Raw genomic sequence first — 19264 nt, forward strand, 5'->3', positions numbered from 1 at the left:
TTTATATTTTAATTTTCAAACAAACAAGCAGCGACCCAGGACCCTAAGCCAGACTCGAGCAGGGAATGATGTTCCTTCTTAACTGAATTTAGAAAAACAAACCTTGAGAAAGAGCTCATTGTGCAGTTTCAAACCACAGGGGCTGGCGTTACTGGTGTCCAGTCCTCTCCTTCTGGAATACTCTGGACCTCAGGAACTCACCAAAGCTTTTCCGGCTCCCAGATGGTCAGGATGGGATCCAGTCTTTAATGAAGCCCAGTTGGCACAAGATTTACATCCTGGGAAAAAGCTAGAGAAAGTTTATTTAAAGAATAAATTACTGAAAAATAAATAAATAAATCAACCCACAAAACCAAAGGTTGTCGAAGTATAATGTATTTCTGTTAGCCTTTTTCTCCCAAATCTGTTATTTTGAAATATGATCTTGTTGCTGTTTTGTTTTGTACAATTAACTGCATTGATTTAGGGATCCGGTTAGTTTCTTGGTCTGAAGAATTGGGTAGTATATTTTTGTGAATGCTTAACGAGGATACCAGGAAGCTTGAAGTTTTTTTGGGGAGGGGGTAAAAGTAAACAGATTTTTTTTAATAAAAAGTTTTTCGAATGGAGTGGTATTGATTATTTCTTTTTTGCAGATTCACAAGTGACTTTATTGACTATCAAAAATTATTAGTGGTGGTTAATAGCATTACAGTATTTATTCACTCAGTGTTTTCAGCAAGTATTTATTGAGTGCCTACTGCTTCCCAGGCACTGTTAAAACTGAAAACATAATAGTGAAAACAAAAAAGACAAAGTTCATATCCTCACAGGGCTTATATTCTCGTTGGGGCTGCAGAAAATAAATAGGAAGATATATCTACACCTGTCTACCATGTGTCTGTGTCTACACCTGCATTTGAGGGAAATGGCAGGCAGTGTAAAGGAATTCTGTGACCATTCAAAAGCTTCGGTTTTAATATTTAACTCAATTCCCGAGATTTTAGTTTCAAGTCTCCTCTGACTTTCGTACATAGAGTTTATCTTTGCGAATTCACGTGACCCAACATATTTTGTTAAACATTGGTTTAAAGTTGTTTTCTTGAAAGGACAAAAGGAAACCAGAATGTTTGTGAAACAGTAAATGCCTCCACTAGCTTTCTCTCATGTTCTCTGAGAAATCATATACTGCCTTTGAGACAGGCAATTCTCGGGAATGAGAACATCTGTGTTACGAAACTCGGAGAACTCTGATTAGGGAACAACCAGAATACACTGAGGGACTCAGGAGAAGAGAAGGCGTCTGCTGATTTATGTTGTATCCACTTCAGGGGATAGAGATGTAATAGGGAGGTTCAGCCGGTACAGGCGCCACGAATGTACACTTTTCATATTTCAACTTCCTTTAGGAACTCCTGAAAATAATAGTTTTTACACACCACGTTTAACCACAGAAAGACGAATGTTCCTGAGTGGAGGAAAAGTAAGTGTGTTTATTTGGTCACTACCACTGTGGTGTCTCTTTAAAATTCGTTAGTCAATTTGGTTTTGAAGCTTTAATTATGCTTGTATGTTACAGTTTTCTTATTTAAATGTCTGCTTCATGTCCATCACTCAGCACCCCCTGCCTATCTCAAAAGAGATGGATATTATTATCCTAATTGAGGAGGAGGGAGAATGCTGTGAGAATTATTAATACATAAATTAAAAAATTAATCTGGAAAGTGCTTTAGGGCCCCTAGAGAAGCTCTACCCAAACACCAAGCATATTTAACATTATTATAAGCACTCCCACAGAGCAGATAGGCCAGTGCAGTGTGAGATGAGTAAACTGAGGCACAGAGAGTGACAGTGGGTGGCTGGGCCAGTGTATGTTAGAACCCAGACCCTTGGGTGGGTGACAGCTAACGACCTGCACCAGAGCTCACTTGAGGCTTTTTCTGGTCTTGAGTGTTAATTATTTCTCCAGAGAAGAAACTTCCTTCCTTTTTACCCCTTCTCTTTAAGTCTTTGCTTGTTTGGACTGTGTGTGTGTCTGTGTGTGTTGAAAGTGATTAAGGCTAAAACATTAAACCCTAAGGCTAGTAAGGAAAACTCGCTAGTGTGCTTTCTAGTAATCCCAGTTATTTTTTTGGCTTTGTGGTTTGGAACTTCAAGTTGCATTTATTTCATATAGTCCCATTGGTTAGAAAACACACATAAAAGCTCATCTTGGAATTGCTTTTTTGTTTTGCCGAGAAATAATTCTCAGCATCTCAACAATGAAAAGGGCTGTTTCGAGTACCTACTGTGCTCCCAGAACCTTTAAGGATGTGAAGCTGAGGACCCGTTCTATCCTGTCAACAGTGGAGACAGGTTGCAAAGTACACGGAACAGCAGTTATGGAAAAACCATGAACAGCAGTGAAGAGGGACAGCTGTGGTTGTACAATGGTGGCCGTCAGTCAGGCAGACTTGCCACTTTTTGATCACGTTTCTTAACTTGCCTGAGACTCATCTTCCACATCAGTGAGCCAGCTAATGCTCATCCCTGTCCCTAATGCTGCAGGACAGAATCACTGAAGGAGTCTCGCACAGCACTTGGCACATAGTTAGAGGACAACAAAAGGCCACTGTTGCAGAAGCCACCATTGAGGTCCCCACTGTCCTTCATTTAGCATGAACTAGAGTGCTACTGGCTCTCAGAGAAGAAAGTCATTCTGAAGACTTGCCCTTTTTACCCACAATTCTGCAACATGTTTCTGTTAACATCTTTAGATACTAGGTACTCTCCTTTACCTCCCACACGGGGCTCAATTTTGATCTTGTGAAAGGATTTTATAAAAACTATTTAGAGAATTACCCTCTCCCAGGCCCTCCTTCTGGGCTTCCAGAATTTGCAAACTGTCTCTTTGGAGGTTTGCATCCACCTCCCTGCACCCTTCACCATCCTCCCTTCCTGGTCTATCCACAGAGGAGCTCCCCTTTCCTGTTTCTCGTACGCCTGTGGAGCATGGGCCCCATCTGCCCCCCCATGTCTGCACTCCATCTCTCACCACGAGCGTGCCTCACCTGGCCGGCCAGCGCAGGACCCTTCTGCTCTTGTGCTCTGAGTCTGGAAGAGAGAAAATGCTCACGCCAGCAGCTTGGAGGGAGTGTGATCCCTGCTGTCACATGTCCTTGGTGTGTTGGCAGCCTCTCCTGGGGCCTTGTAGAGACCATGTGTATCTTTTCATCAGAATGCCACCCTTAAAAATCATTTCTTCTGATTATAATGTCAATGCATTCTTAATGTTGAGAAGCTAGAGAATTCAAAGGGGTATGCGGGGGAAAGTAAAATTACCCATAGCCTTACAATCTAGTGGTAACTACTCTTGACACTTTGATGATTTTCTTGTTAGTCTTTTTTCCATGCAGATACATATCTGATTCTTATATAATTAAATGCAGTACATATTGCACAAAACTATGTTCTACACTTGATCTTTCATAAAATTTTTCTCATAATAAAAGTAATACCTGCCTGTATACAAATTTATTTATTCCAGAACTATTTATGTGATTATTTCCTGTGCAAGCGCGCGCACACACACACACACACACACACACGAGGAGAAAGAGAGAGAGAAGGTGAATCAATCACATATCATGTCATCCATCCAGAAATCAACAGTTAACGTTTAGCATTGTTCATTTGTGGGCTATTCTCTTAGTATTACTTTCTTAACCTTTTTTTCTTTCCTTTATTTCTTCTTATTCCTTCTCACAGGAGTCACAGACCTTTAGACATCCTTTTCTCTTTTCCCACTTAGCTGAAATCTGAACAGAGGTCTCATGCAGGGGCCTGAGTGCTGAGCCAGTTGGATAATTCATTTTAAGAGTGATTTAATTAGGGAATGAGAGTTAAATATTATCAGATTGGGAACAGTGAACTCTTATGGATAGGTATTACTATGCCTAAGGGAGTCAAACCTTTTGTAGAATTCTGGGTAAGCATTTATTCCAGAAATATTTTGGAAATATTCTGTATGTACAGCATTAAGTTAAATACTTTAAAGGATACAAATATGAATTAGGCCCTGTCACTGATCTCAGGGACTCTCTAATGAGAGAAAAATGTGTAGGAAAATCTTTATGGCACAGAGCAAAATAGGATGTTAAGTGTTACCAAATAAATGTCATAATTACATAAATTCTTACAAAAGTGCAGGTAACTCTGACTTTTAAGATCAGGTACAACTTATTGGAAGAGAGAGTACATGGTCTCAAGGAACACGTAGAGTCTCAGGAGGGGAATGTGTAGGCAAGAAATGACATGAACAAAGCAAAGATGTTAGGCAAGGCTGTGGTGTTTTCATGTATCCACATGCCCTACTCTCCAGAATGGGGAAACGCAAAGTGGGAAGCAGAACTGGAAAGGGAGATTGGCTGTCAGGCCGTGGAGCACCCTGAATGTTGTGCCGAGGAGTTTGGATTATGTGCCGGATGTAAAGAGGGTACTCGAGGGTTTGAGTAGGCGACGACATGATGAGGTCGTATTCGAAGAAGAGAATTCTGGCAGATAAAGTAGAGGTAGAGAGACACCATTTCAAAGGCAGATGCACTATTGTAATTCTCAGAGTAGGAAATGGTAGCAACCTGAATAGAAAAAAGCGATAAAGCAAAAAGCCAGTGGAGGTCAGTGAAGGAAAAATCAGAAAGACTAAGAGAAAAACTGAAGGGAGGAAGAATAAAGATGATCCTATTTTGGGTGATTCAAAGGCTACCATTCCCTTAACAAGAGCGGGAGCATTGGAGCAAAAAAATACCTTTATACGTAGTAAGATGGTAAATTTAGCTTGGGTCATGTTGGGATCGAGGCAGCAATTAGACGTGTTCGGGGAGATTCTGTTACTCTGTTGCTAATAAAAGTTTGGTGCATGGCCAAAGAGATCAAAGCTACAGGTGTAGATTTGGAAGTCAGCCTAACTGAGGTGGTTGAGCCAATGAGTCAACTCAAGAAATGTTAGGCAAGTAAAACAAGAAGAAAATATGGAACAAAATTTGTAAAATTTCAACAATAAGTTGGCAGAAAGGAAAAGTTGGCAAATGAGGAAAACAGGAAGCAACGAATAAGAGAAGAACTCTAGAAAATACTTATTTACAAACAGAAGATACTGGTTTTCTTCCTAGTGTCTTCAAAACAAGATTTGTTAAACTTGTTTGACCCTCAGCTTTTCTCATCTGGAATACATATCCTGCAAAGATGGGTTTTAAAAGATAGTGAATGTGAAAGTGCTTTGGTAAACCAACAGACATGCGAGTCTTCGGTCTTATAATTAGTGTCACAGAAGTGAAGAAAGTAGAGACTTCCAACAAGGGAGAAAGTAATGTCAGATGCTACAGTTTCATAAGAATATTTATTTTTAGCTCAACTAGTTTGGCTTGTGATTTAAGGAGGTTAAGTCAAGAGTGAATCTGTTCTTTAATCACTTAACACAGCATTTCCCAGAGTGTGGAGCATGTGTCTCTGGTGGGACACATGGACACAGGACAGAACTTTGAGTTTGACACAGACATCAGGCAGAACTGAATCACATAGTGAGAAAGTTGTTTGTTCATCTTTTAATCCTTCAGATTTATGTTAAGGGAGTAAGTCTCCGTTGTGGCAAATAAGTCTGTAGCATCTAACACTAGCTAGTGTCCCCTTTCAGTAAACCCCTTCAGGTTGTGAGCATTATTTAGCTAGAATTTAACAACATATTAACTTTAAAATTACATCTGTACTACCTTCTTATTTGGCAGGAATTCCAGTTTTCCAGTTGAGAGAGTGATATAAAGTTTCCTTTAAAAATAAGTTATTTTAGGGGTGCCTGGGTGGCACAGCGGTTAAGCGTCTGCCTTTGGCTCAGGGCGTGATCCTGGCGTTGTGGGATTGAGCCCCACATCAGGCTCCTCTGTTGGGAGCCTGCTTCTTCCTCTCCCACTCCCCCTGCTTGTGTTCCCTCTCTCTCTGGCTGTCTCTATCTCTGTCGAATAAATAAATAAAATCTTTAAAAAAAAAATAAGTTATTTTAAACAAAAAAAGTAATTGGTTTTTAAAATATTAAGTACATAATTGTATAGGTGGTAAACAGGTATGACAAAACTGAAAAAGTGATATTCCAGTAAGCGGAGTTTGGAAATTTTAGATTTACCAAAGCCGTTCCTCCTTCCGTTGCTTGGAGTGGTTGGTTACCTCAGTTCAATCAGGTTACAATGATGTGCGAAATTACCCATCCTGGGACAGTGGTGGGGTGGTGGTGATTGTCCTGGGTTCTAGATTTCCAGATGTAGACCCTGTTCTTCCCCTGAGATATTGGGTCAATTTGTGAAGCCAGTAGATTTTTCTAGAATTTTGTGTCTTCAGAAGTTAAAATGAGAGTGTTAGTTTTAAATGATTACTAGAGTTCCTTCCAGCAATAAAGTCTATGATTCTTTGAGTGATTAGTAAATAAGCCTATGCTTTCAAATTGATCGAAGTTAAAAAAAAATGGTTGTCCTCTGTGAGGCATCAATATCACATGTCAATGCCAGAGGCTGTTTGCAGACTAACCTCCACGGCGAGGAAAACATCAACAAATTCATTCTTTAATGATAATTCATATTCTACCTCATTTGTGAAGGATAGTTATTTCAAGAAGGAATCTCTGCTTTAGTTAAGGCGATTGATTAAAACTGAAAGTGAAATCGTAAATGAAAATCTGTTTCAATTTCCTGGGCCTACTGCTTTATGCCAATACCCCACTCTTAAGTCAGTAGTTTCCCTGCAGTCCTATATAATCAATTCAGAAAGCCCATGAATTCTGTTACTTGGTGTAGCAGCTCATAGGTAATAAGTCCTTATACATAAGAAGATGTTTCTATTCATCTATTTACTAATATCTTTCCACCTTTTAAAATTTATTTCCCCTGAAAAGGAAGGCAGGTGAAGTATTTTCTAACCGGCTGAAAGTTCTCCTAAGTGTTAGTGTGAATTAGTGTAACTGTGCATCCCATGTAACTCTTAAAAATAGAAGCATACCACCTATTTGGAATCTAACAATATGGTGACTTCCATCGTCAAAAATATAGCCAGGGACCAGGCAGCAAATGAAGAAAGGGTATGGAATGGGGATAGAAAAAAACACCCACACCCATCTTGGGATCCGAAAAATTTGAGTTTATCACTTCCTTTAGAAAGTTTCCATATGAGCAAAAGTTCTTCCAATGATTAGGTAGGAAGTGTTTGTCCCCGTCATTCTTTGAATTGCATCGGTGTCACATTTTGCTCTAACTTGCGCTAACAAGAGTTATCTTTGTGTGCTTTTCTGGTTGAAACTTGAGCCATCCCAAACGCTCAGCCATGGAGATGAACTCAGTCTCTGGGGGTGCCACATAAGCATGATCTTACTGAAATAGCTTTCGTGGGTCTCCAGCAAATAATCTAGGGCTCTGCACATTCTACAGAAAGGGACGGCATTTCTAATGTTAAGTTAAAATGGCTTTTATGCAGATGGCCTTTGCTTTATGTTTAAAGAGCATTTGACAGAAATTACCTGTGGACTTTCACAATAGCAACTTTCTCAGATTCTTTTCCCTGGGACTTGGTGTTAGGATGGTTTACCCAGGTGGGCCCCAAGGGCTGACACCTTGTTTCTCATGGTGTCACCTGTGGTTCTTTCATAGAGCCCCCTGTAATTTTCTGGGCAAAACATTTGAATTGATCTGGTTTGCACATCACAAAAAAAAAAAAAAAAAGAGTTTTCTAAGTTATCCTCATTAAGTTAGTACAAACCCAAGTGCTAATCCATTGTATACTGACTCAGTGCCACAAATATTGAATTAAATGAATCTGATAGGAGTCAAGAAGTGGGCAATTGCAGATGCCATAGAGAGAGATCGTGTAGAATCCAGCACCATCAGAGGTCAACCAGTCAAATACCAGGGCTGGATTTTTCAAAGAAACAGATAATGCCAGTTTTACGACCATTAATAACATTTCAGTTATATAAACAAAGATAAGAGTAATAAAATATAAATTCTGCTTCTCAGTGTAATCTGATTGCCAGCAGGGTTCAGAAATGAACTTTCTCACTGTGCACGTGGCATTGCATAATGGACCAGTGATCACACTGCAGCCCCCTCCCCAACCTTCCATTTCCCTTTTATGGACAGTCCTTAGTTCTGCCAGATCTCTAAGCTATTCCGGGGAGGCAGTTTCTTTGGTTTCCCCCTTTAAAGCTCTTTGATTGTGCCTCTGGTAGTTAATGCACCAAATGGTCTTTGGGGGTATTTCATACGTGTGCTCTGCAGCTAATCAGAGCGCCTTGGCCCACTGATTTCCTACTTCTGTGTTTTCCACATGTTCAAGGGCTCAGTTCAAACACCAGGCCCACCAACTTCTGGAGAGGCATGGTAGAGCTCAGCTCTGATTTGGGTGTCTGCCTCAAACAGAGATTTTCCAAAGGATATCCTGTAGTGGATGAATCATTCCATTAGGCCAGGTTCACTTTTCAAACCAGGAAGCAAAGTGCCTGCTGTGTAGGGAAACTCAGATAAAGTTGTTGTGGCCGTGCTCAGAGCGCTTGTAAATATTGTTGTCAGTGTCTTTGATACGGGTTCCATCAAGATAGTATGTAAACACTGACAGGTTAATTATGTGTTTTAAAGCTATGTTTATTGAGAGCTGATGGGAAGGCTGTGAAATGAGCCCTTTACATATCGCAGTGACAGTTTTCTCCCCAATGTCTTCCCCAGCTGATTACTCCTCATGCCATCCGTGTGCAGACCCCTCCTCGGCACATCCCTGGTGTTGTAGAAGTGACATTGTCCTACAAATCGAAGCAGTTCTGCAAAGGGACACCGGGAAGATTCATTTACACAGGTAACCACTGCAGATGGTGGACGCAGAGCTTGTCCTTGGCCTTGTGGGTGTCTTACTTTATCTGTATGTCTACACATGTGCATTTTATTTTAAAATCTCGTTTCTATGACCCTCTTTCTTTGTCCATTTCACCATACGTATGACCAAATGACTTGCTGTTGTTATTATTAGCATCATCATCATTATTTAAGAATTCATTTGGGTGTCCGTGTTGATTGAGAGAATGAGTAGAAATAATTGGTCAGATACCCAAAGAAGCAGCCTGAGAAATAAGGAAAGGGGGAAGAAGTGCTAGACAATTCGGAGTCTCTCTGGATGTTAAGCCATCTGTGTTAGGGTTTATCTGCTTTATGGAGTAAGGATGTGCTTTAATGGACAGTACGACTTTCTCCTAGCCTGGTCATAGCTAGAGAATCGGTAGTTTCCTATTTCATTCTGGGTTGGTATTTTCTTCTCCCGTAAACTGCGTTTTACCCTCCCAAACAGCCTTGGCACACAGACCTGCCTCGTGGTAAGAAGCTAGGGTTGCAGAGTGAAGGCGAATTGACCACCCATCAGATGGAGAGAACCAGGCAGGTTCCCTGTGGAAATGCAAGTGCGCAGCCTAAGTGTCCAGTGTGTACTTGAGGAGATCCTCAGATTGTAATGTGCTCACCAAACCCCCACGGATCTTTCTATAATTCCAATTCCGATTCAATAGCTCTGGGTGGGACCTGAGACTCTGCCTTTCTAACAAGCTCCCAGGTGAGACTGATGATCTCGGTCCATGGACCACGGTGGGAGCAGTGACATTCTAGGCCCTCTGCTTACTGCCTGTCATCCCTGGGTAACTGTCTCCAGGAACTTGTCCCACGTTTCCTTCTTCATTCAGTAGAGGACCGTGAGGCCTGACTAAGTATAGAGCATTCGTTGTTTTCACACAAAGAAGCCCCAGAGCCATGAAGACATAATTCTGTTAACACATCCTAATTATAACCATACAATTAAATGGACAAATTTTATTTTGCTGTGACATTTTACCTCAAAGCATCTTTCCTTTTGTACTTTAATACTAGGAACAAAACCAACCATGCTTGTTAGTCTCAATTTCTCTCTCTGTGTGTCTCTCTCTCCTTCTCTCTCAAAATTATAAAAACAATTAATGCATCCTGACCCTTGGAAATGCCTCCCAGCCCTTTAAACAAAATGCAGGTTTGGTGCCTTCCTGACGATTAGTTTTAGTTAATTGAAAATTATAGGATTGACCCAAGAGGAAAATTTTGTTTGCACTCCAATCACTTTTACAAATTAAGGAAAATTACCACAATTTTGTTTAGCTAAGGTTTCACACTGAGTTCAAGAAATTAGCTCAGCCATCCCAACAAAGTCAGCACTTTGTTAGTGAGCACTTGAAAAAATAATAGTCTATCTGGAGTTTTGTGGTGTATACAAACGAAGCATAGAGAAAGCTATGATGCTTTGTAGAAGTAGGCCAAGTGTTTTTAATTAGGCTCATTGGTTCAGCGTAAGTTTTGAAGAACAATCAAACTAGCAGATTAGCTGTTTCTTTTAAAGCTAGGATTTCTTGCCATTCATTTTTCCCATGAGAACTTCCACATAGCACTATTTTTTTTTTTTTACAAGCCTCATTATGGGCTGCAGGAAAAGGACCAATTGAAACTTCTGATACTGTAACATTCCCCACCATCATTCCGATGGATGGGAGTTTTTCACAATGTTCCTCACTGAACTCGGTGTTCTGGAACATATTACAAAACCACAGAGGCCAAATGTTTTCTCTGAGGAGTTTGGACTCTGTTTTTGGCCAAAAACATTTAGGCCTTGCTGGCTGCTTATTTACTCTGCTATTAAGAACAAGAAAAAGGAGAAGAAAAAGAAGAAGAAGAAAATGCTTGTGTGGTGGGAGGTACAAGAGGCAATCAGGCATGATTCCGCTTTGGTGACAACATCCCTGCCCATTAATGGTTCCATTTTGTGGTCAGGTCTCATTTAGAAGAAATTATTTTTAATCAGTGTTCAACAAAATATCCCCTTGAGCCACCTGGCCATAAAAGTTAAAAAAAAAAATCATCCCCACTAAATTACTTAAGTTCTCAAAAGAAAATAGCTAGGGACCCATTATGATTTGGAATTTTTTTAACCATTAAAAAAATTGCCATCAATTTAAGAAATCACATCTTAGAAAACCTGTATCATAGAGGAATTAGGATCAAAGATAAAAGCTGCAGATTTGCAAGTCTAGCAAAGTAGTTAGGGCTAAGAGAGAAAAATCCCGGGTGTGCACGCATGTGTGTAAGTGTGCGGGAAATTTAAAGTCGGAAAAAAAATGCTTCTGCTGATCTTGCCTTAAACTGTGGGAAATAGACAAGAAGACGTAGTCTTTTAAGTATTCTAGGAGAGCGTGTAACTTCTGTGTTGGAGAAATAAAATTTTGAAGAAATTAGCACAGAAACCTCTCCACTGACAGAGTTGGCTGTTAGCTTGCTGTGACATTACATCATTTCTAACAAAGGGGAATCTCTGTTAATTGGTGAACTAACGACACCTGGCCTCCTGATACAGCATTAGATGCCCCTGCCTAGGGTCACTTGTTCATGACGGGGGCTCCTGATTGACTCAGTTTGCCTCTGTGCTTATTTCCACTTACCAACCAAGGCAGAGATAGGTCATAAAACCTTTCTGCTCTTTATATCCAAACAACCACTCAGGCCATGGTACACGTGCAGTCCTCCTTTTCTGTCTGCCCACAGAAGCTCCCACTTCATTTTCTTTAACTTCCATAGCATTTCAAAATGTGAAGCTTGATTTTCTGGTCGGGCTGAGCCAACCTCCTGTTCCTTAGTGGAATGTCACTTGGAATTTTTCCCTTAAAAAAAAAGGGGGGAAATATCCGAGGACTGAAAACTCACAACCCCAACTTAAGCATTGTTGCAGTTTTCTGAGTGTGTGAGGGAGTTTGGGTGTGTATTATGTGTAAGTCTCTAAAAATCCATAATTGTTTAAAAAAAAAAAACTGAGACAGGAACAGCATGGCCTAATCTATGCAAATAAAGGCAGACTTTTTGGGGAGGGAGGAAAGAATTTGACTAAACACAGATTGCCTTCAAGCTGGCCCCACTTGTAAGGAGTGGGAACACTGCTCTCCATCATCGATTCTTAAGATCAGGGACACAGGAGGAATTCTTATCCACCAGATGTGCGGGCCTGTGTTCGCCCAATCAGTAAGGGAGCAAAGTGAATTCCAACTTGATCAGGACAAGTAGTACTTCCCAGATTTTACTTATTGTATCCAGTTATTCTAATGTAAATTCGGGGCAAAGCGGACTTTAAATTTTAAATAATGTTACCTGATAGAAGGAAACAAAACCCCTTGCTAGTGACAGGATTGTTTTCGAAAAGCCTCTCCTGGTGTCTGGTCCATCAGTCCTACAGGAAATAAATCCACCATAAACCTCCAGGGCTACGGAAAGAGTTCTCCCCAATACCTTTGTTCTTCTCCCAGCTTGTTTTCCTGCTCTTGTCACATCTTTAAGCGACTTGAATCCTTTAGAATTGTAATCTCTCCCGCTAAGCTTAAGTAACCTTGGGAGCTGATAAAGTACTAGAAGGAGACTTTAGATGCTTCTTCAAAGTTCTAGAATTGGTTTCCCTGATAAGAAGGGGCCAAATCCAGTTTTATGTCATCGTAATTCTTTCTCCACTGGAAAGGTTGCTAACTTTGGAGAAACTGGGAGATCAGCTGCCAGGATGGCATCTGACTAGCTCAGGTGTGCCCAGAGAGCTATGGACTGCCTACTCGCCCTCAAGCTGGTGAAAGCCCCGGTGAATGACCATGTCACAGCTCAGATTGTGGTTAGGCCCACTTCTCAGATTGTTCTATCACCAGGTTCCACTCTTCTAAGGATTTTTCACCAAATGCCCTTGTGGAAAGACTGACTCAAATTTCTGTATGTTAGTCTCAGAATTAACTTTGAAACGAAAATTCTTCCTGGAAATGCTTCCTGTATGTACCTCATCCCCAAAACAGCTTTGCATGTAGGAGGGGCTGCCTTGGCTGAATGTGCTCTGTAGGACATGAAGACACGTACCATGTCTTTCAAGTTTTCCTTTTTTCTCCCTATTCCTTTGGTTTTCTCCTCCTTCCCTTTTTCTTCCTCCACCCCTCCTCCACTTTTCTTTTCTCCTCCCATTCTTTCCTATCCCACTCCCAAGGAGACAATATGACCTAGTGACTAAGGGCTTGGGTTCAAGAGGCAATGGGTGTAGAGGGAATGCTCAGCTCTACCACTTACTATAGAGGTTATTTTGGGGACATCACGTGATGGCTCTGAATCACAGTTGCCTATTTTTTACAAGGGAATAATCCCTTGCCGGGGTTTGTTTTAGTATCAGGGAAATATATGTAAAGCACTTTTCATGAGCTAGTATGAACACCAACCAGATACTAGTAGTTTCCATTAATAAATGATGGCCATTATTATTATTCATTAATTCATTCACTTGTTGCTGAGTCCCTGCCATAACATAGGGACATAAATATTTTACGTGTGTTGTTTATCTTCACCATCATTTCCTAGAGGTCTAAGAAATATCCTTTAGGATTTTTAGTAACAAAACTGTAGACATCCATAAATAAAAGAAACAAGTAACACCAATCAACCACAAATAAAAAAAAGTAAGGTTTGAATAAGGTAGCCAGAAAGAGATTTATAAATACTAATATAACAATTTTTATATAACAAATACTTTCTCAAGAATAGCCTCAAATAATAAATATTTTAATAAGGCAACCCTGATTTATAAAGTTCTCTGGTGCTGATTTTTCAGGAAAAACACACACCTGTCTCCTTGTTTCCATCAAATTTCAGCCCTTCCTCTGAAGGCCATAGTAACATGGTATAGTCCATCACCAGCTTCTTCAACAAAGGTGTCTAGGTTATAATCGCTTCAAGTCCAGGTTCAAAAGTTTCAAGGCCAGAAGGCTCTGATTCCAGTTCTTGAAAACCTCGTCCACAAATGAAGGTTGCCACCCTGGGGATAAACAAAGTCATCAGTTGTAAGGGAAAGTGAAGAGTTTGTACCTAATGAATTTCATGTTCGTGAGCCTCTTCTTACACTAATTCATTGTCAGGTTAGGCTTCTGAAAAGCCACTGTCATAGCATTAACCTGTATAGAAAGCTTCCCCTTTTGCCTACTGTATGTGAGATGTGGCCCAACCCCTATGCTTGGCCAACTTCACGGCTCCCCGTGCACTCAGCTTCACTCAAACCAGTCTCCTCATTAGGCCTCAAGCTCACTTCATATGTAGCAATTCTGGACATGGTAATTCCCCCCTAAGATCAGGCTCAAACTCTGTTTCCCCTCTGAACTGTTTTCTAGCCACTTTAGTATGGTGGGTAGAGCACTGGGCTGAGAACAAGGAGGCCTGGTAGCCCCAGCTCTGCTGCTAACTGGCTGTGAGATGTGGGACACATTGATTCCATGGTCCACATTCTAGTTTCTTCAGTGTAAAATGAGCCAATTGCATTAGGCGACTTTGATGTTCCCTATGGCTCATCTTGATTGACTAGAAGAGTTTATATCCTTAGATCTCTTTTGTTGTATGTGCTTAGGCCATTCATTTATCATTCATTTCCTTATGCCTTTAGATCTCTTGTTCTGTTCTTAGGTACACAAATCACAAAAAGTCCACAAGCTCTATAAGGGAAGAGCTATCCTTCCCTGATCTTATACTATTTTGTACATGGTGTTGAAGCAACTTGACTCAGTATCTTACTTGCAATAGATGTTCTCTAATAATTGATTGACATATTGCCCAGGATCAATGGATCCTCATTGATTTTTGTGCTCTGGGTGACATGGAATGTAAATAAAAGCTGTTAATTAAGAATCTATTCCCTCTCACTTGAAGTTTTACACGTAGGAGAACACAGTAGTGGGGTTTCTGTTAAAGAAAATATGGGTTGTATCTGTATCATACCTATTTTTCATTTTCTCTCATGTAAAATAGGAATCTTTTAATAGTTCCTGTATCTAAGAAGTAAATGGATCAATATAGATAATGCAGTGCTGATCGTGCCTGGTACAGTGTGAGTGCTCCCTAAAAGTAAACTCAAAAAGAGAGAAGCAGATAATAACGTTTTTTTTTTTTCGAAAATCATTAGAGCAAATTTTGGTTGGTATTAAATATGTGTCACCTTTCATCATGATTGAAGAAATTGTTTCTTTCTAGTCAGTAGAGTAGGAATCAAAAGATCTGGGTTCTAATTATTACTACTTCCTTTTGTTCAGTCATTCAGCTTATAAGTATTTGTGGATTGCCTGTTCTATTCTAGGCAATGTTCTAAACCAGTTTGGGCAATATTCTAAAACAACGTTGAGCAAAACAAGACATGGTTCCTGTTCTCATTGATCTTGTGGTCTACAAAGGAATGTAAATGTTTATAAGTTTACTATTTCCAATTTTGTGAGTGTCCAAAAAGATAGGAACTGAGTTCCAATAAGCGTATAAAAAGTAGCCCAACAGGTCAGTTAGAGATATTTTTCCTCAGGAAAAGATGAGCTGAGGTTTGAAAGATGATGAAGAGTTAACCTGGAAATAGGTGGAGAGTGGGAGAAGGGTGGGGTTGGGGAAAGAGAATGAGTGTTCCAGCATAAAGGATGTGTAAGAAGGCATTGAATGGAAGCAAATGTGGCATCTTGGAAGGCTGGAAAAATTCTAGTGAGGCTGCAAAATTAAGAGAGGAGGATGGTGACAAAGAATGCTGGAGAAGTGGGTGGAACAAGCTTGTGCAAAGTCTTATAAGCCATGGGGAGGAGTTTAGTTGTTAGAACAATAGGCAGTCCTTGAAGTGTCAGAAAGGACAATGGACTTGAATAGATTCGCATTTTGGGGGAAAAAAAAGAAAGCAAATATCTCTGGCTGGATGGTGCATAGAAACCCAGAGTGGATATTGGAAGACCTGTGAAGAGGTCATTGCAGTAGTCTGGGAGGGAGATTTGGTGACTTTGATTCAAGTGGTAAAGGGTGGAGATGGAATAAAGTGAGAGAATTCAAGAGGTATAGAAGAGGAAATAGGCAGGACTTGGAGATGGGCTGGACACAGGGGTGAGGAAGAGAGAGGGCTTAAGGTTACCAGGCCTTTGGCTTCTTCAGCCTCATGGATGAAGGGACCATTTCTCCGCTGGGCACCCCAGGGTCTTGTGAGTATCAGTGAAGGAAAGAATGGGCATGAAAATGTTCTGCCAAGGGTAATGTTGTCCGCATATGTTAATCGTTAGGGAGACAGGCCTAAGCAAACTCAGGAAGAATCAGGGAAAGGAAGGTAAGAGAGTGTTTTCTCTTCTATCAGACTGTTTTCACTTAGGATTCGGCTGAGAGAGGCCTGTGTGATGAACACTTGATTAGCAGTTCTGCCTTAGCGGTGTCCTAATTGGAAAAGATTCAAGAAGAAAGAAAAATTAACAGGCTGCTCCTGTCCACATGTCTTGAATATTACTCCAAATGAGCCATTTACACACAAAGAAAAGAATTCAAGGCAGAGAGAATATTTATTCTTTTTGCTTTTGTAATCCAAAGGGCAAATCCCAAGCTTCTTCTCTGCTGAAGGGAGTTTTTTCACAAAACGTGATTGCTCCTGATCTGATGTGCGTTGATGTGATCGGTGATCCCAAACCCCCTGGCGTTTGTAAAGTTAAACACTCTCGGTGCCATAACGGGGACAAGAGCAACAAGACTCACTAAAAGTACCCATTGTACTTCGGTGACATCTATAAAATGAAGACCGTTTCTGCAAAGAGTAAAGCTGGTCTGAAGGAAGCATATTATTTTGCATATTTTATGTACATGCTTTCCAAGAAATATGAGCTTTATTTCCTATTTGGAGTGGAGCGTAATCAGGACTTGAGTAGCTAGCGTAACGCGATCATTAAAAGGGATATTTTCACTGACATTAGAGGTCTAAATGGCCACTAGGCCTTATATACAACCTTGGCTTTTTCCTGTCTACCCAGAGTTAATAAGTGATAAGGCCGGGAGAGAGATAAATCACAGAAATCCCTGTCCAAAGAAAACATATTGACTACAGCCAGGCAAATAACAGACCATAACCAATGGTCCCATTCATCATTCATGTAATAGGGATATAAAGTATTTCCTACCAATGAAACCATATAGAAGGAAAAGGCAGATAAGCTTCCCCAATCTAAGGCATGTGATTTGGTTATTAAGGGACATGAACTATTTGTCACATGGCTTTAATCTTTAAGATGTGTTGCCATTTCTAAACTATAAATTTCTGGTCAGGGATTAGGAAACTATTAACAATAAAGGTAAGAACTGAGCTTTATATGTATTCTTGCCAACATAATACAACGCTATAAAGTCTTGAACCTCTAATCTATTTAGAATGATATAACATGATTTGGTTTTCAAAGCCAATAAACTATTCGGAGGTCTTCAAGGCTTTTGTTTTTGTTTTTATTCAGCATCATGGTAAATTAACCCTTTAGTTTTTTAACTATGTACGTTGAAACTTTAACATCCTGGGGGGGTGGAGTGGGTAACTAAACTCAATTTTTTTCTTTTTCTCCTTTTCTAAGGCTTACTCCAGATGTTTGGTGGAGGGTTATTTTCTGGTTTTTTGTCCATGTTTACAGTGGGGTAGATGCTAGTGTTTCTGTTAACTAAGTGATGTGGCGCCCACTAGAGCGTTAAAACTTGTTTTTCTTTATTGCAATGTAGTACGTACTGATTTCAGGTAATTTCAGAAGCATCAATTGAAAAATTATTAAAATAATGTTAAAATTGCTCACATTTCTACCAGTTTTTAAAACATTAAGCACTCAATAAATGTTAGCTGTTAATATTTTTAATGGCATATGTCTTACTTCTTTGTGTGCATATATCGGCCTCATTACCAAAATAGGGTGAGACCTTACAGCATATTGCATGATTTGTTTTTTTCATTTAGCAATATGTAGGAAACATACGTAAGAAACAATAAGTGTTATAAATTTAAAACAATTTTTAGTCTTTAATAATCATTCTACATCTTCGTGGAATCTTGGTAGAATCTTATTCCGTAATCTTATCTTGTTGTAGCGTAGATATCTTGATTTTGGCTTCTGGTGGTCTCTTTTTGTTCCTGAAAACCTCCAGCGCAGATCAGTGGTCCTACACCTGCATTCTCTGGTGTACACCCTGGTTGGGACTCATCAGCCAACCCCAAATGAGTGAGTCCACGTAGCTCCAAGGGCCTCATATCTCAGAAGCCTGATGTCTCAGAGGTTGGTTCCAGCTCTCAAAGGCACATTCAGCTACAGAATATGGAGCTGTTTGTTTTCAACTCGAACCGCCCCTGGGGGTCTGTGAGTTCCATGGATTTCTCCCCTCACCATGTGAAGCAGTGCCGTACTTTCCACACTGAAAATGGGAACTCATGTAGGAGGCTTAACATTTCTGAAACTGAATCCAGTCCAAAATTATAACAATTAGGTTGGAAATTTAGGCCCCTCCTTGTACCCCCCCCCNTGCATTCTCTGGTGTACACCCTGGTTGGGACTCATCAGCCAACCCCAAATGAGTGAGTCCACGTAGCTCCAAGGGCCTCATATCTCAGAAGCCTGATGTCTCAGAGGTTGGTTCCAGCTCTCAAAGGCACATTCAGCTACAGAATATGGAGCTGTTTGTTTTCAACTCGAACCGCCCCTGGGGGTCTGTGAGTTCCATGGATTTCTCCCCTCACCATGTGAAGCAGTGCCGTACTTTCCACACTGAAAATGGGAACTCATGTAGGAGGCTTAACATTTCTGAAACTGAATCCAGTCCAAAATTATAACAATTAGGTTGGAAATTTAGGCCCCTCCTTGTACCCCCCCCCCACCCCAGGATAGCCACATTCCCTGCTAGAGTTTTTTGAACTCTTCTTTTCTCTCTTGCCTCTGCTGGTTTTCTACCCCGGTGGGCTTTTGACAGCCTTTCTTCAGTTTTATCTTATCATCCCCTCCTTTTCCAGACTTTTTTTTTCCTCCACTGTTGTCTCTTTCAGTCTTCTTCTCTTACTGAAATGTAAAATGTTCTCCCCCCCCCCCCCCCCCCCCNTCCCCCCCCCCCGCCCCGAGAAGCTGTGTGAGGCGGGCTCTGTTATTAGCCCATTTTATAAGAAAACTTCGTGAGGTAAAGTGACTTCCCCAGGGTAATGTAGGATAAAATGAGGAGCCAGGATCTGGACCCTGGTCGAGGGAAACCAGAGCCCGCACAGCAGTAAACCTCTTGGACTGTTGCTTTAGCTCATTCATTTTTGAAATTATGCGATTCCTTCAAATTTGATTGTTGGCGATGAGAGACTGTGGGTATTTCTAGGACATGTGGGGTCTGACAGGAACTGAAGCCATATATGTATGTATATGTATGTATAAGTA

At 40.6% G+C, this 19264-nt stretch overlaps 1 protein-coding gene and 1 long non-coding RNA gene across 10 annotated transcripts in view; one reads left to right on the forward strand and one right to left on the reverse strand.

The window, feature by feature from the left end:
- Positions 1-19264, forward strand: part of EBF1 (EBF transcription factor 1) — a 391621-nt gene that overhangs the window by 300715 nt on the left and 71642 nt on the right. For all 9 annotated transcript variants that reach the window (XM_011219330.3, XM_034656797.1, XM_011219342.3 and 6 more), the window contains one exon: positions 8715-8841. In XM_011219330.3, coding sequence (XP_011217632.2) covers positions 8715-8841 — 127 coding nt within the window. The remainder of the gene's footprint in view (positions 1-8714; positions 8842-19264) is intronic.
- On the reverse strand, positions 11579-13810 carry LOC117801571. The gene is made up of 3 exons (XR_004624255.1): positions 13682-13810; positions 12189-12267; positions 11579-11707 (listed from the first exon to the last, which is right to left on the reverse strand). It is a non-coding gene; the product is annotated as an uncharacterized LOC117801571 (long non-coding RNA).

Source organism: Ailuropoda melanoleuca, chromosome 3, assembly GCF_002007445.2.
Source record: "Ailuropoda melanoleuca isolate Jingjing chromosome 3, ASM200744v2, whole genome shotgun sequence".
Taxonomy (NCBI): domain Eukaryota; kingdom Metazoa; phylum Chordata; class Mammalia; order Carnivora; family Ursidae; genus Ailuropoda; species Ailuropoda melanoleuca.